The sequence below is a fragment of the Hippopotamus amphibius genome, chromosome 7 (genome assembly GCF_030028045.1).
Source record: "Hippopotamus amphibius kiboko isolate mHipAmp2 chromosome 7, mHipAmp2.hap2, whole genome shotgun sequence".
Lineage (NCBI taxonomy): Eukaryota > Metazoa > Chordata > Mammalia > Artiodactyla > Hippopotamidae > Hippopotamus > Hippopotamus amphibius.
In genome coordinates, this window is record NC_080192.1 from 73,778,288 (window position 1) to 73,795,324 (window position 17,037).

The 17,037-nt window shown below is 41.0% G+C and overlaps 1 protein-coding gene across 3 annotated transcripts in view; it reads right to left on the reverse strand.

Annotated features, from left to right (window-relative positions):
* The window catches only part of LOC130857558 (acyl-coenzyme A oxidase-like protein), a 109,641-nt gene that overhangs the window by 52,893 nt on the left and 39,711 nt on the right, over positions 1-17,037 (reverse strand). For all 3 annotated transcript variants that reach the window (XR_009054848.1, XM_057743315.1, XM_057743314.1), the window contains exon 3: positions 16,242-16,331. Coding sequence is in view for 2 of the 3 variants with exons in the window: in XM_057743315.1 (XP_057599298.1) it covers positions 16,242-16,331 (90 nt within the window). In the remaining variant the exon portion in view is untranslated. The remainder of the gene's footprint in view (positions 1-16,241; positions 16,332-17,037) is intronic.

Consider the following 17,037-nt stretch of genomic DNA (forward strand, 5'->3'; position numbering starts at 1 on the left):
TCTCTACAAGAGGCCCTCAAAAGAGAAAGGCGGCTAATCTTTCAGGAAAGCAGAGCTGTCATCCACAGCCCAGTCACCCCCGTATCAGCTGCTCCTCGCACTCCTGCTGTTTCAGCCAGATCTCAGGCCCTTTTGGAACGGATGCTCCAAGTTCCTGCAGTTGGGTGGACTCGACACTCACGTCTGATTTTAGGAGTACCTGCACTTTGCTTTTTCTGACATCTCAACATCCCCACCTGCTGCTCACTAGGGTTCACCTGCAGCCAGGAGGCTAGGGCCCCAGTGAGAACATTCTTTCAGGTTTACTGTGCAGTTCTTTCAGGAGCAGAGGGAGTCCACGTTCTGCAGCCCAAGGTCCAATCCTTACCCAACACTGTACTTGTCCCAAACCCCATTGTAATACCTGAGGTCCAGCTTGTCTGGGAAAAGAATCTGGAGTTCGCCTTAGTGACGGGGTTGGTGGCGGGGGGTAATGGGAATAACACCAGGGCTGAAGAGTAAGGGTGTGTGTGTGTGTGTGTGTGTGTGTGTGTGTGTGAGAGAGAGATGCACTGGCCTTTGTTCTCTCAGAGAGGCTTCCCTTTCTTCGTTACTCTTTTATTCCTTTTCTTCCCTCCCTCACTTTTTATATTTAAGGGAGGGACTATTTCTTTTAATGGCTTTAAACAAACTTGATTTTTAATTTTTTTGCAATTAAAAAAAAATTCAACCCATATTATGATCTTAAATAAAAAGTCTCCTACCCAACCCCTTACCTCCAGGACCTCACTCCAGAAATAATCATTCTTACGTAGTTTTTGTCCTGCTAGAAGAAGAAGCTTCCAAATGTCAAGGTCAAACAGATTCTCATGTTAGAGTTCAGTCCTATTTGGAACATGCTTTTCTCGAGCAGTTTTATTTTTCCTGGAGTCTTAATGGACTATTTTCCCCCTTGTTTCAAGAAGAACCATAAGCCTCTTTAATCATCACTAAGATCTTCCTGCTTCTTAATCATTCTATTTGTTGACCCAAAGTCATTTCCTTCTCAAAGTCATTCTCTTGATCCCTCTGACTTCCTGTTCTAATTTGGACTAATTGTGTTCTGGGCCTGCCACACCACTACTACACAGGTATTTCCTTACACATACTCCTCTTGGGTTAGCTCCAGAAAGCATAGATGTCTTTCTAATGCTTAATTCCTTTTATGCTTTTCTCCAGTTCAAGTAATATTGTTCAGAAAGTACTGGCAGGTAAACTTCCTCAGCATTTGAATATCTGTAAGTCTGGCTCATATTTGATGAATAATTTAGCTAGCTATAAAATTTTACATTCAAAAGAACTTTCGGACTTCCCTGACGGCTCAGTGGTTAAGAATCCGCCTACCAATGCAGGGGACACAGGCTCGATCCCTGGTCCAGGAAGATCCCACATGCCGAGGAGCAACTAAGCCTGCGAGCCACAACTACTGGTCCTGCACACCACAACTACTGAAGCCCGTGTGCCAAAAGCCTATGCTCCGCAGCAAGAGAAACCACCGCAATGAGAAGCCTGAGCCCTACAACAAAGACCCAAAGCAGCTGAAAAAAAAAAAAGACATTAAAAAAAAAGAACTTTCTCCTGAATTCTAAAGGCATTGTTCCCTTTTACTCTTACCCTGGCTACTCAAAGTGTGGTCCACAGTTTGGCCAAAACAAGAACAAACAAAAAAATGTATGGTCCACAGAGCAGTGACATCAACATCGCCGAGGACCTTGCTAGAAAGTGGAAATGCGGACTCACCCCAGAATCTGAATGTGAACACGATCCCCAGTGATGTACGGGTGCCGTGGAGTTGACAGGCGCTGCTCCAGCCTTTAGTGTTGCTGCTAATAGGGCTGAGGTCAATCTGACTCTCTTTTCTTAGTAAATAACCTGATGTTTTTTCAGTTTAAAGTTTGGCAGCCCTCTCTGTGTCCCTACTTGGTGATCTGAAATTCTCCAGGCTGTTTTCAGGCTCTGACCTCTTCTGGTGGGTCCTGCCAATTTCAAGACTTGTGACTTTCTTCAGATCTGGGAAATTGTCTTCTTTTATTTCTCTGGATTTGTCTGCCTTTGGAGTGTTCTCTGCTCCCTTGCTTAGGAATGTCATCAATTTCCTAGACATGATCACCCATCTCTCTTAGCCTTTCCATTTTTCTGTCCCTCACTTGGTTTTGCTGATCTTCATTCTAGGAAGGTTTCTCAAATTTACCCTTTGGCCCTTATATTGGATTTTTTAAATCATGCAAATGCACTATTTTTATTTCCTATGGTTCTCTGCACTATGGTTACTATGCTTTAATGCACTATGGGTCTGTGAATGCTCATTTGTCAGGGTAGGGTGTTTTTGTCTTATGGATACAAGGTCATCCATCACACATCTCCAGGGATATTAATTAGATTTTTGTTTCTCCCAGTGCCAGTAGTTCTGTTTGTTCACCTTGCTCCTTCCTTTATATGTTATGGATTTTCCTTACGTTTTTGATCATTCTGATTAGATAACCTGTATTGTGGAATTACTGGTCATTGGCTTGGGTGTGATGATAGTACTGTGTAAGAAAATGTCCTTATTTTAGGAAACGAATGTTGAAGTGTTTAGGGATCTAATGTCTGATGTCTGCAACTTTCAAATGGTTACGCACACACATTTATACACACACACACACACACACACTCACACAAATATGTGTAGAAAGAGAATAAAAAAGAGGCCATTTCGATACAGCAAAATGTTAACATCTGGAAGTAGAGAATATGCCCAAGTGTTATGACACTAGCCTTTCAATTTTCTCTTGAAATTTCTGTTTGAAATTTTCAACAGTTGGAAATAATAAGAAAAATAAAACAAAATATCTGAATATCCTTGGGAAAATACCCCCAGGGGCCTGAAACCCCTAAGGAATTAGCTTTCTTACTGGAAACCAGATACATGCTTGGTTTTTAAGCAAGTCAGGCATAGGTCATTTGCATTTTAGTATGCATGCTCTTGGAGTAATAACCAGTGTATGCAAAGCCTCTGACTGATAATGCTTAAGAACTCTGCCACAGTGGATTAGGAAGGGACCTGTCCTAGGGTATGTCTAATGAAGCAAAAGGAAGTCATAATGGGATTTCATGGGTGTGGGTAGTAATTGGATTTGGTGGACGACGTAATTAAATTTCACCAAGGGCCTACAACCTCTGCCCCAGGAATATAATGAAAGGGTCAGAAGACCTCCAATCTCCCTTAAAGGGAACTATGTAAAGCCTGCAGAAACTCTGAAGCACGTGCCCGCTCTGTCTACATCTCCTCAATCACGGGACAGCAGCCCTAGTACCTTCAGGATCACTAAAGAATCTCACCTTCAGGCAGAGGGTTGAGGGCACTGTAGGTAATAGAAGAAGAGTATGAAAATTATTGACCGGTTTCTGTCCCCTGGTCTCCTGAGATTTCTATCTCTACCTCAATAAGCTAGAATCAAAGCAGAATCCAGTCCAGGAAGAGACAGCCTCCCTGACATGGGCTGATTCCAACACTCAAGTGGAAGGCCAGATGACCAGCTGAGGCAGCTAGCGCCACCTTCTCCACCCCTGGGTGGATTCCAGGCAGTCTCAAAGCTCTGGGTACAAGGTAGGGCATGTTGCGTGTAGGTTTCCTGTTAGGATGTGTCAAGCAGGCTCACCCCACTGGGTGACAAGCAGGCTGGTAACAAGCAGGCCCACTCCACCTCCTCCCCAGCAAAGCTAACGTATGCAGGTTTCAGTCTCTCACCCCAGGAGACCAAGCCCTCCCTGGGCAACCAAAGTCCTTCCTGCTGGAGGTTTCCAGAGCTGTGGCAGATGCTACTGCTGTAGTGAAGTGCTCTGATGTGGGAGGCCAGCCATCCTGCCATCAGACATGCCTTTAGAGAAATGCCTGGCTCTCTGCCCCAGTCCCTCTCCTGCTCTCAATCGCTGTGACTCAGCATCTTTCCAGAGACGTCCAAAAGAAACAACTCCCTCTTCCAACCGTGTTCCCTTGAGCGGATCCATCAATTCTATCCCATCTGCTTCTCATTCTCCAAAAATGTATCAAACGCCTTTGTCTTCTGATGGCCCCTCTCCCACTGTCAGTGCCCCTGCAGATCTGTTCCCTTCTATTCTTTCTTCCAGTTATTTCATCTGGAAGGATTGAAGAGGAAAGGGCCGCCCTGCTGGTGTTTATGCCATCATCCTGAACGGAAGTCATCCCCTTGGCATTTCGTCCTCCTGTTTATGGTGCAGTGTCCAAGTATGTCCATTGTTCCTTCTAATTCTGGATGTTGTGGGAATGCTTCCCCTCACCACCACCTTTAATCTTCCCTCCTTTTAGCAATAAAATCAGGAGGGGACTTATCATGGCACCACTGCAGGAAAGAGTTAACATAACAGGCCAGAGACTGCTATAGGTGAAGTAGGTGTGCTTGCAAGGATGCCCTTGGCTGGCATCTGGGAACCTGGATTTGGGGAGGGTTCCCATCATTCTGTGACCGACAAGGATGGCTCATGTGCCTAAACGGTCTGTGCAAACAATATACAGTAAGTTCCCTACCTGTGAACCTTCAAGTTGCGAACTTTCAAAGACGTGAACGTGCATTGGCATGTCCAATTACGTAAGTTGGTTCACAGTGTCTGGCGGACATAGTCACGTGCGTGCATCCTCTACAAGTGGTTGTGCAGCTCGCCCTCCATCTCCTATTGCCAATGACCCTTCAGCTCTACCATCCCCCGCCTCCTCTCCCTCCTCCAGTCAGTACCTCTTCTTGCCTGTTCACTCGATGCCAGCTGTTGTACTGTACTACTGTACTTTTCAAGGGACTGTACTGTAACGTTAAAAGTGTTTTCTTTATATTTTGCTTGTTTTTACTGTATTTTGGTGTGAAAAGTATTATAAACCTATTACAATACAGTACTATGCAGCCGATGGTGTTAGTTGGGTACCTAGGCTAACTTTGTTGGACTTATGAACGCGCTCTCGGAACAAAACTCATTTGTACGTAGGAGACTTACTGTGGTTTGCACTGAACAACTGTTTTTTTTTTTTTTTTTTTTTTTTTTTTTTATATTATTATTTTATTTTATTTTTTTGGGGGGGTACACCAGGTTCAATCAACTGTTTTTATACACATATCCCCATATTCCCTCCCTTCCTTGACGCCCCCCCCCTCGATTCCCCCCCACCCTCCCTGCCCCAGTCCTCTAAGGCATCTTCCATCCTCGAGTTGGACTCCCTTTGTTATACAACAACTTCCCACTGACTATTTTACAGTTGGTAGTATATATATGTCTGTACTACTCTCCCGCTTCTTCTCAGTTTCCCCTTCACCCCCCGCCCCCTCCCATACCTCGAGTTCTCCAGTCCATTCCCTGTATCTGCTTCCCTGTTCTTGTCACTGAGTTCATCAGTACCATTTTTAGATTCCGTATATGTGAGTTAGCATACAATATTTGTCTTTCTCTTTCTGACTTACTTCACTCTGTATGACAGATTGTAGTTCTATCCACCTCATTACATATAGCTCCATCTCATCCCTTTTTATAGCTGAGTAATATTCCATTGTATATATATGCCACATCTTCTGTATCCATTCATTTGTTGATGGGCATTTAGGTTGCTTCCATGTCCTGGCTATTGTAAAGAGTGCTGCAATAAACATTATGGTACAAGTTTCTTTTGGGATTATGGTTTTCTTTGGGTATATGCCCAGGAGTGGGATTACTGGATCATATGGTAGTTCTATTTGTAGTTTTTTAAGGAACCTCCAAATTGTTTTCCATAGTGGCTGTACCAACTTACAGTCCCACCAACAGTGCAGGAGAGTTCCCTTTTCTCCACACCCTCTCCAACATTTGTTGTTTCCAGACTTTGTGATGATGGCCATTCTGATTGGTGTGAGGTGATACCTCATTGTGGCTTTGACTTGCATTTCTCTGATGATGAGTGATGTTGAGCATCTTTTCATGTGTTTGTTGGCCATCTGTATGTCTTCTTTGGAGAAATGTCTATTTAGGTCTTCTGCCCATTTGTGGATTGGGTTATTTGCTTTTTTGGTGTTAAGCTTCATGAGCTGCTTGTATATTTTGGAGGTTAATCCTTTGTCCGTTGTTTCATAGGCAATTATTTTTTCCCATTCTGAGGGTTGCCTTTTAGTCTTGTTTATGGTTTCTTTTGCTGTGCAAAAGCTTTTGAGTTTCATGAGGTCCCATTCGTTTATTCTTGATTTTATTTCCATGATTCTAGGAGATGGGTCAAAAAGGATCTTGCTTTGATGTATGTCATAGAGTGTTCTGCCTATGTTTTCCTCTAGAAGTTTTATAGTGTCTGGCCTTACATGTAGGTCTTTAATCCATTTGGAGTTTATTATTGTGTATGGTGTTAGGAAGTGTTCTAATTTCATTCTTTTACATGTTGCTGTCCAATTTTCCCAGCACCACTTATTGAAGAGGCTGTCTTTTTTCCATTGTATACTCATGCCTCCTTTGTCAAAGATAAGGTGCCCATATGTGTTTGGGCTTACTTCTGAGTTCTCTATTCTATTCCATTGATCGTCCTTTCTATTTTTGTGCCAGTACCATACTGTCTTGATCACTATGGCCTTGTAGTATAGTTTGAAGTCAGGAAGCCTGATTCCACCAACTCCATTTTTCCTTCTCAAGATTGCTTTGGCTATTCGGGGTCTTTTGCGTTTCCATAGAAATCGTAAGATTTCTTGCTCTAGTTCTGTGAAAAATGCCATTGGTAATTTGATGGGGATTGCACTGAATCTGTAAATTGCATTGGGTAGTACAGTCATTTTCACGATGTTGATTCTTCCAATCCAGGAACATGGTATGTCCCTCCATCTGTTTGTGTCGTCTTTGATTTCTTTCATCAATGTCTTAAAGTTTTCTGCATACAGATCTTTTGCCTCCTTAGGCAGGTTTATTCCTAGGTATTTTATTCTTTTGGTTGCAATGGTGAATGGGAGAGTTTCCTTAATTTCTCTTTCTGCTCTTCCGTTGTTAGTGTATAGGAATGCAAGGGATTTCTGTGCATTAATTTTGTATCCTGCTACTTTACTAAACTCATCAATGAGTGCTAGCAGTTTTCTGGTAGAGTCTTTAGGGTTTTCTATATATAATATCATGTCATCTGCAAAGAGTGACAATTTTACTTCTTCTTTTCCAATTTGGATTCCTTTGATTTCTTTTTCTTCTCTGATTGCTGTGGCTAAAACTTCCAAAACTATGTTGAATAATAGTGGTGAGAGTGGACACCCTTGTCTTGTTCCTGTTCTTAGAGGGAATTCTTCCAGTTTTTCCCCATTGAGAACGATGTTGGCTTTTGGTTTTTCATATATGGCTTTTATTATGTTGAGGTAATTTCCTTCTATGCCCATTTTCTGGAGAGCTTTTATCATAAATGGATGTTGAACTTTGTCAAAAGCTTTTTCTGCATCTATTGAAATGATCACATGGTTTTTATCCTTCAAGTTGTTGATATAATGTATCATGTTGATTGATTTGCATATATTGAAGAATCCTTGCATCCCAGGGATAAACCCCATTTGATCATGGTGTATGATTTTTTTAATGTGCTGTTGCAGTCTGTTAGCTAGTATTTTGTTGAGGATTTTTGCATCTATATTCATCAGTGATATTGGTCTGTAGTTTTCTTTTTTTGTGACATCTTTGCCTGGTTTTGGTATCAGGGTGATGGTGGCCTCGTAGAATGAGTTTGGGAGTGTTCCTCCTTCTGCAATATTTTGGAAGAGTTTGAGAAGGATAGGTGTTAACTCTTCTCGAAATGTTTGATAGAATTCGCCCGTGAACCCATCTGGTCCTGGGCTTTTGTGTGTTGGGAGATTTTTAATCACTGCCTCAATTTCCGTACTTGTGATTGGTCTGTTCATGGTTTCTATTTCTTCCTGGTTCAGTCTTGGAAGATTGTATTTTTCTAAGAATGTATCCATTTCTTCCAGGTTATCCAATTGATTGGCATATAGTTGCTTGTAGTAGTCTCTCATGATGTTTTGTATTTCTGAGGTGTCCGTTGTGACTTCTCCTTTTTCATTTCTAATTCTGTTGATTTGCATCTTCTCCCTTTTTTTCTTGATGAGTCTGGCTAATGGTTTATCAATTTTGTTAATCTTCTCAAAGAACCAGCTTTTAGTTTTATTTATTTTTCTTATGGTTTCTTTCCTTTCTTTTTCATTTATTTCTGCTCTGATCTTTATGATTTCTTTCCTTCTGCTCACTTTGGGGTTTCTTTGTTCTTCTTTCTCTAGTTGTTTGAGGTGTAAGGTTAGGTTGTTTATTTGATCATTTTCTTGTTTCTTAAGGTAGGACTGTATTGCTATAAACTTCCCTCTTAGAACTGCTTTTGCTGCATCCCATAGGTTTTGGGTTGTTGTGTTTTTGTTGTCATTTGTTTCTAGATATTTTTGGATTTCCTCTTTGATTTCTTTAGTGATTCCTTGGTTGTTTAAGAGTGAATTGTTTAGCCTCCATGTGTTTGTATTTTTTGCAGTTTTTTTCCTGTAATTGATATCTAGTCTCATGGCGTTGTGGTCTGAGAAGATGCTTGATATGATTTCAATTTTCTTGAATTTGCTGAGGTTTGATTTGTGACCCAAGATGTGATCTATCCTGGAAAATGTTCCATGTGCACTTGAGAAGAAAGTGTAGTCTGTCGTTTTTGGATGGAATGTCCTATAAATATCAATTAAGTCGAGATGGTCTAATGTGTCATGTAAAGCTTGTGTGTCTTTGTTTATTTTTTGTTTGGATGATCTGTCCATTGATGTAAGTGGGGTGTTCAAGTCTCCCACTATTATTGTGTTACTGTCGATGTCTCCTTTTATAGCTGTTAGCATTTGCCTTATGTATTGAGGTGCTCCTATATTGGGGGCATAGATATTTACCATTGTGATATGTTCTTCTTGAATGGATCCCTTGATCATTATGTAGTGTCCTTCCTTGTCTCTTGTAATAGTCTTTACTTTCAAGTCTAATTTGTCTGATATGAGTATTGCTACTCCAGCTTTCTTTTGACTTCCATTTGCATGGAATATCTTTTTCCATCCCTTTACTTTCAGTCTATGTGTATCCCTTGGTCTGAAGTGGGTTTCTTGTAGGCAGCATATAGAAGGGTCTTGTTTTTGTATCCATTCAGCCAGTCTGTGTCTTTTGGTTGGAGCATTTAATCCATTTACATTTAAAGTGATTATTGACATGTGTGTTCCAATGAGCATTTTCTGAATTGTTTTGGGTTTGTATTTGTAGGTGTTTTCCTTTTCTTGTGTTTCCTACTTAGAGAAGTTCCTTTAGCACTTGTTGTAAGGCTGGTTTGGTGGTGCTGAATTCTCTTAACTTTTGCTTGTCTGGAAAGCTTTTGATTTCTCCCTCGAATCTGAATGAGATTCTTGCTTGGTAGAGTATTCTTGGCTGTAGGTTTCTCTCTTTCAGGACTTTCAGTATATCCTGCCATTCCCTTCTGGCCTGCAGAGTTTCTGTAGAAAGGTCAGCTGTTATCCTGATGGGTTTTCCCTTATATGTTGTTTGTTGCTTTTCTCTTGCTGCTTTTAATATTTTTTCTTTGTGTTTAATTGTCGTTAGTTTGATTAATATGTGTCTTGGTGTATTTCTCCTTGGGTTTATTCTGTATGGGACTCTCTGTGCTTCTTGGACTTGGTTAATTATTTCCTTTCCCATGTTGGGGAAGTTTTCCACTAGAACCTCTTCAAATATTTTCTCAGACCCTTTCTTGTTTTCTTCTTCTTCTGGGATACCTATAATTCGAATGTTGGTACGTTTAAGGTTATCACTGAGGTCTCTGAGACTGTCATCTAATCTTTTTATTTTTTTTTCTTTTTCCTGCTCTGTGGCAGTTATTTCCCCCATTCTATCTTCCAACTCACTTATTCGTTCTTCTGCCTCAGTCATTCTGCTGGTTAGAGCATCTAGAGTATTTTTAATTTCAGTTATTTTGTTATCCATTGCTGTTTGTTTTTCTGAGTTCTTATGAACTGTTTCTTGTACTTTCTCTATTTTGTTATCGAGATTTTGTATCATTTTTTACTATCATTACTCTAAATTCTTTTTCAGGCATTTTTCCTATTTCCTCCTCATTTATTTGGTCTTGTGGGTTTTTTTCCTGCTCCTTTGCCTGCATGGTGTTTCTTTGTTTCCTCATGGTTGTCCAAACTTTTGGGGTTACTTGTCCTGGCGATAGAGGTGTTTATAGAAGACTGTCCAAGCCTCAGACTAATGTCCAAGTATTGGATTAAACAAATATTAAGTCTAGGAAACACATACATATATAAGACACACAATTACTGAATCCGTTAGGACATAAGGCTCTAGAAAGACCTGACAGAACCCCAGTGTGCTATCAGATATTCAAAGAGAAACCCAACAGAAATTGACAACTGAAACAGAACAAATCAGAGACAAAAGCAAAAGCAAACAAACAACAAATAACACCCTACACCTACAAACATCAATCCAGGGAGATTTTGTAAGCTAGGATCAAATATAGAAAAGAGCTGGAGTACCACCAGAGAGAATGGAGATTCTCAGAATGTAATTAGACAACTGTACTAAGAACTAAGATAAAGACAAAAGCCTAATATTAAATACCAAGGCAGTGCGTCATCTGGAGAATAGAGCAAGGAGTCTGAGCAGACCGATAGTGTTGCTTATAAGTATGTTAAGATAAAACAAACTTAAAAAGGCTGGAAGAAAGGGGAACAGAAGAGCGTACTGTGGTTGGAAATATGCAAATAAAAAGAAAGGAATAGAAATGTATAAAAAATAGGGATGAAAGGAAAGTATGAGAGATATATTGTCCGTACTACCAAAAACTTAGCTAGATATAGAAGTATATAAAAAGGCAAAAAAAAAAAAAAAGAATAAAAAATATCATTAAAAAATTATGTTATAAAACTTGTTGATCCCTTAGGGCTAATATCGTATTTAATAAATCAAAAAATAAAAAAATAAAAAAAATAAAAGAATAAAAAATATCATTAAAAAATTATGTTATAAAACTTGTAGATCCCTTAGGGCTAAGATCGTATTTAATAAATCCAAAAAAAAAAAAAAAAAAAGAGAGAGAGAGAAAGAAAAAAAAAAAAATCCAGAACTGATCCCAGAATGGACCAGTTCAATAGGTATTGATACTACTATTTCTGTTTCCTTAGCGTCTCAGCTGTAAGTGTCCTTCTCCTTGCCTTGGGTTTTTGTTTTTTTTTTTTTTGCGTTATTCTGTGACCAGCAGAGGTTCCTTTATTGTTCGTCTGTAAGCCTCGGTGTGTGGGGAGGGAGAGGGTACAATAGTGGCTCCTTCTCCTGGGAGTGAGTGAGCAGTGGCGCACTGTTGTTTCAGTCAGGCTTGGAGGTGCCTGTTGCAGAGGGCGCTGGTGGCTCAGGCGTAAACAGAAAGTCTTAGAGTTGGGCCTCTCTCGGGGTTTTATTCTTATTGATGCTGTTATTTTTTTTTTTTTTTTCTCTCAGCAGCCTCCCTGCTGCTGGCGTTGCAAGGGGTTTTAATCGAGCCCCGCCCGAGTGCCTGAGAGTGCTTGTTATCCCTGAGCGCCTTAGGTGGCCCGCAGGGCGTCTCTCCACCGCCTGTTGCAGAGGCGCCGAAAGAGAGAGAGAGAGGCTACTCGCGCGGCTCCTCCCCACCGCCCGTGAGCCTGCAGCCTCCAGCCGCCATCATGGCCGGGCAGCTCTCAGGGACGAGCACTCCTCTCCGCGGACCTCCTCCCACCTGTCCTCTCTGTCCATCACCCTACCGGCAACAATGTTTCTCACCCTGAACCAGCTCTCCGGTTCCCACGCTCCCGCTCCTGGACCCTCCGTTCAGCCGCGGATCAATGTCTCGGTCCGGGAACGCTGAGCTGCGTTGCGGACCTTCGGTATGTTTCTCACTCCCTCCCGTCTGCCACAGCTCCGCCGCTTCACCCTCTTTGAGCCCTCGTAGATGCCTCCCTACCGGCTATGTCGGGCTCCCTGCAGCCCTTTCTGGTGTCCGAGGCCGTCTGCTGGTGTTCAGCTGGTTCTCTGTGGGAATGACTGCATCCTTCCGTGCATTCCCAATGCATCTGTGGAGAGGGATGCACTCCACGTCTCTCTACTTCGCCGCCATCTTTTTCTCCCACTCTGTGCATTTTTAAATTTTCCTGTGAGACTTTCTACTTGACCTATGAATTATTTAGAAGTGTGTTGTTTAATTTCAATGTGATTGGAGATACTCCTCTTGTCTCACTGTTACTGATTTCTAGTTTCTTTCCATTCTGGCAATAAAATATACTTTGTATGATTTCAATTCTTTTAAATTTGAGGTTTGTTTTATGGCACAGAATACAGTCTAGCTTGGTGAATGTTCCATGAGTACTTGAAAACATGATTTCTGCTCTTGTTGGGTGTAGAGTTCTATACAAACCAATTAGGTTCTGCTGGTTAATTGTGTTGTTCAGTTCTTCTGTCTCCTTTCTGAGTTTTAGTCTAGTAGTTCTATCAAAAGTTGAGAGTGATGTTTTGAAGTCTCCGACTATAATTATTCATTTGTCCGTTGATTTCCCTATTTCTCCTGTCATTTCTATCAGTTTTTTTCTCCTAGTATATCACTATGTATAGCCTTATTAGTGGTTGCTCTAAGTATGACTCTGTGTGTGTGCACATGTATGTGCACATGTATGTAACTAGTGGTACTGATCTGTTATTACTTTGAGTTGATGTGTAGAGACTTTACTCCAATTTGGGTCTTTTTACTGTCCTCCTTTTCTAAAAATATAATTGTCCACAGCATTTCCTCTATACACATTGAGCACTGCCACAAAAGGAATTATGATTGTTGCTTCAAACATCAAATGTGATTTTAAAAACTCATGACAGAAAGACAGTGTATTATATTTACCCCTATTTTATACATTTAAATGTTCTTTCCCTTTTGAAGTTCCAAGCCTTTGTTTGATATCATTTTCTTTTCTGTTTAGAGAACTTCCTTTAGCCATTCTTTTTTTTTCAGCTGTGCCAGGTCTTAGCTGCAGCATGCAGGATCTTCATGCCACGTGTGAGATCTTCGTTGCAACATGCGGGATCTTTTTAGTTGCGACATGCGGGATCTTTTTTTTTTTTTAGTTGCAGCATGCGGTATCTAGTTCCCTGACAAGGGACTGAACCCAGGCCTCCTGCATTGGGAGCATGGAGTCTTAACCACTGGATCACCAGGGAAGTCCCTTTTTAGCCATTCTTTGAGAGAAGATTTGCTAGCAACAAGTCCCCCTAGTTTTCTTTAATCTGATAAACATTTTATCTCCCTTTCAATATGGAAATATATTTTTACTGGATATAGACTAAGCAGTTGACTGCTCTTTTCTTACAGTACTTGAAATGTTGTGCCAATTCCTTTTAACCTCCCTGGTTTCAGATTAGAAATCTGCTGTCACTTGAATTGGTGTTCCAGTAAAAGTAATGCATCATTTCTGTCTGCTTTCAAGATTTTTTCCTTGACTTTAGTATTCAGAAGTTTAATTATGATGTGTCTTGTGGTGAATTTCTTTGGGTTTTCCTATGTGGGATTTGCTTAGCATCTTGAATTTTCACGTCTTTTGACAAATTCTGGATGTTTTCAGGCATTGTTTCCTCAAATACCTGTTCATCCTCATCCTATTGTCTCTTCTCCTGAGACTCTAATGATACAAATGCTGGCTTTTTTGTTACTGTTCTCAGATCCCTGAAACCTTTCATTTTCTTCCACTCTGTTCAGATTAGGTAAATTCTATTGATCTAGCCTCAGTTTTACAGATTCTTTTCTCTATCATCTCAACTACTCTCATTCTGCAAATTTGTAATTTCAGTTATTGTATTTTTCAATTCTATAATTTCCTTTGGGTCCCTTTTTATTTCTTCCATCTTTGCTGAAATATTCTATTACTTTTATTTGTTTCGAGAGTATTTGCAATTACCTTTGAAGTCTTTTTATGATGGGTACTTTAAAATCTTTGTGAGATAACGCCAACATCTGATTCTTCTCCTTGTCATCATCTCTTGATTTTCTCATTCAAGTTGTGGTTTTCCTGGTTCTTTGTATAATGTGTGGTTTTTCTACTGTATCTGGGGGCTCAGATATTATATTATGAGATGGTATTTCATTGTGAGGTGCAGCGCAAGATCTGGGTGGGTGTGTATGTTCAGCCTCCCAGCAGGTCCTGTCAACACCACTCTGGCAAAAGTTGTGCACTGCCTCACATTGGCTTGTTGCAGACAGGTGAGGTGAAACTTCAGCTCCCTCTTGGTCCTGCTGATACGAGGGGAAAGGGATGGAGAAGCAGAATGCCAACCAGCCCCAATCCTACCACCTCTCACTGATGCTGGATAAGGAGAGAGGCTGAGCTCCCCACTGGCTCCTACTGAAACTAAGGGAGCAGGAAGTAGAGTAGTAATTAACCCAGCTCACACCATCTCATTCCACCACTGATGCCAGATGAAGCTGGAGGCTCAGCTTCCACTGAGCCCCTTTGGTATGGGGGTGAGAGGCCAGGGAGAGGAAGGATCAAAGCACCCACTAGTTCTGCTTCACACTGGTTTATTTGACTTCTTATTGTTGTGTGGATGTATAGCTTTAGCTCCTCACTGGGTCCACTGACACCAGGGATGGGGTGAATGTGAGTAGTCACTAGCCCTGACTCACACTTCCTGGTTTAGTCTAGTTGATGGCAGGTCAGGGTAGGGGTTCAACACTGCACTGGGCCCTGCTGACACTGGAGTTGAGGGTTGAAGCACACCTTACATCATCTCACTGGATCTTGTTGCTGCTGGGTGGAAGTGAAGGCTTATCCCACCAAGGGACCCTGCTGACATTACCCCAGTGGGAGAATCTGAGCTCTTCTTGCTTCCACCAGGCAAGGGATGGAGGATTAGTTCCCTGCTCAGCCCCACCAGCACCCCCACCAGGTAGGGGAGTGGCATTGCTACCACCTGCTACCTGCTTCTGCCAACTTCCTTGGATTGGAGGTTAGATGGAAGATCAGTTTCTGCTAGGTTCTGCTGAAATTGTTGTGTGTGTGTGTATGTGTGTGTGTGTGTGTGTGTGTGTTGGTTTGGTTTTTCTGTTGTGTGTGACTGGTGAGGGTGAGTATTGCCCAAAGGGTTTTCTTTGTGAGGCCACCATCTTTCCCATCCTTTGACTAGAGGTACAGGCTTTTCTTGGAGCATACCTTGTTTGTGCCTGTTAGAGACTTAGGACATATACATCCTGTCCAGGATTTATGGGAGGCAATAAAGAAACCCAGAGATCTTGCTGCCGTTTCCTCCCTCCAGTCCCAAGGGCCCTAGGAAGCCTGCCTTCTTTCCCCCTTTAAGAATCTCCCTCTGTTTGTTCATTGTGTTACATCCAGGGTGTTTAATTGTGAAGAGGAAGGCCCTGAGAGGAATGGGGCCATTCCATCTTAGCAAAACCCAAAGTCCCTATTCTTCATCTTTAAAAACACTTAATTGGAATCACATTCTATAAATGATTTTATATCATTTTTACTTACCATATCATACATTTTAAATTCCTGTAATAAACTCTTTGTAAGTACAATGTTAAAGGCTATATAATTCCCCACTGAGTGGCCAGAACATGATTTACATAATCATTTTCCTATTGTTGAACACTTAGATTCCAACATGATGGCTATAATAAATAATGCACTAATGAGAATTCTGTGTCCAAAGTTTTTCTGTATTTTGGATTATAACCTTAGACAGAGTCCCAGAAGTAGAATCACACATGGCCAATAGCAACTGGAAGAAGCTTTTGTTCTGACCAACAGTGGGACTTGAACATACTCTTAAACATGAGCCAGCTTGAGAGAGGTAAGAGATCAGTACTGCACATGCCCGAATGTGCGTTTCTTTGATCACCAACATGGCTGATCAATTACCTTCCTTTTATAAACTGGCTCTTCATGCCTGCTCATCTTCTGAGACCTTACAAACTCTTTGGGAAGCAGAAGATATATGACTCCATATGTACAAGGAGTACTTTCCTGAAGCCAAAAAAAGATATAGTTCAACATCAAAGATCAGCTAGGAAATAAATTAATCCCCTTGCCATTCAACTACTACAAAACTCAAGTGCCTAATGGAAAAACACCTGCCAATTAAATGAAGACATCAGATGAAAATAAAACATATAAAGGGCTTCAGATTTCTAGATAACTCTTGATCTTGAAAATTATGCTGTTTAAAAAGAATAAACATTTCCTGAATCTTACCTGCAGCATTACGACATTGTCACCTTCAAAAGTTACAAACACATCTGTGTCATATTTTAAGCCTGAGATTCGGTTTTCCATAATGTAACCCTATTGCAAAAGAAAAGAAAAGAAGCAGATTTTAAATTTGCAGTCCCATCATTATAAAGGACTAATATTTTCTTTGAAATTATATACGGACAATTGAGAAAAAAAGAAAATAACTCTATTTCTCCTACCCAGAACAGCCATTCTAAGAATTTTAACCCATCCCATTAGCTTTTGATCCATAAATATTCTGGGGGTGTGGCCTTCGTTGGCAGTAAAAACATTTGAAAATAGTCATGTCACATTTTTCCAAAATATTTCAAGTTATGCTAATTGTTTTTCTCTCTCTTCCAAATCTTCTGAATTCGAATAAATGTCAAGGTATTTGTGATTACACCCCACAAGACACAGGAGAATGATGCCTTCCCCACCCAAACCCTTTTTAAATTAGCAAATATACCTATGATTCTTGGGCGACAACATAAAAAATCCTAAATTGCCACTCTGCCTCTTCATGTCATTAAATATTCTGCATTGTAAATATATACTCCAGCCGCCAGCTAGTTTTTTACTTTTTTTCTTTTCTCACTTCCAAAAATCCTTATTTAAATGGTGGTAGCCTGCTGCTCCTTTCCAGAGTGGTGAAGTGTTTCCACACACACATACTGGGAAAACCAGCTGTTGGAGAGAAAGTTGATCAGCCCCAGGCCAGACGTGGAGGGAGCAGAGTTGTCCGCGTTTGGTCGCAGGCCCTTCCCCTTCTCAAGGC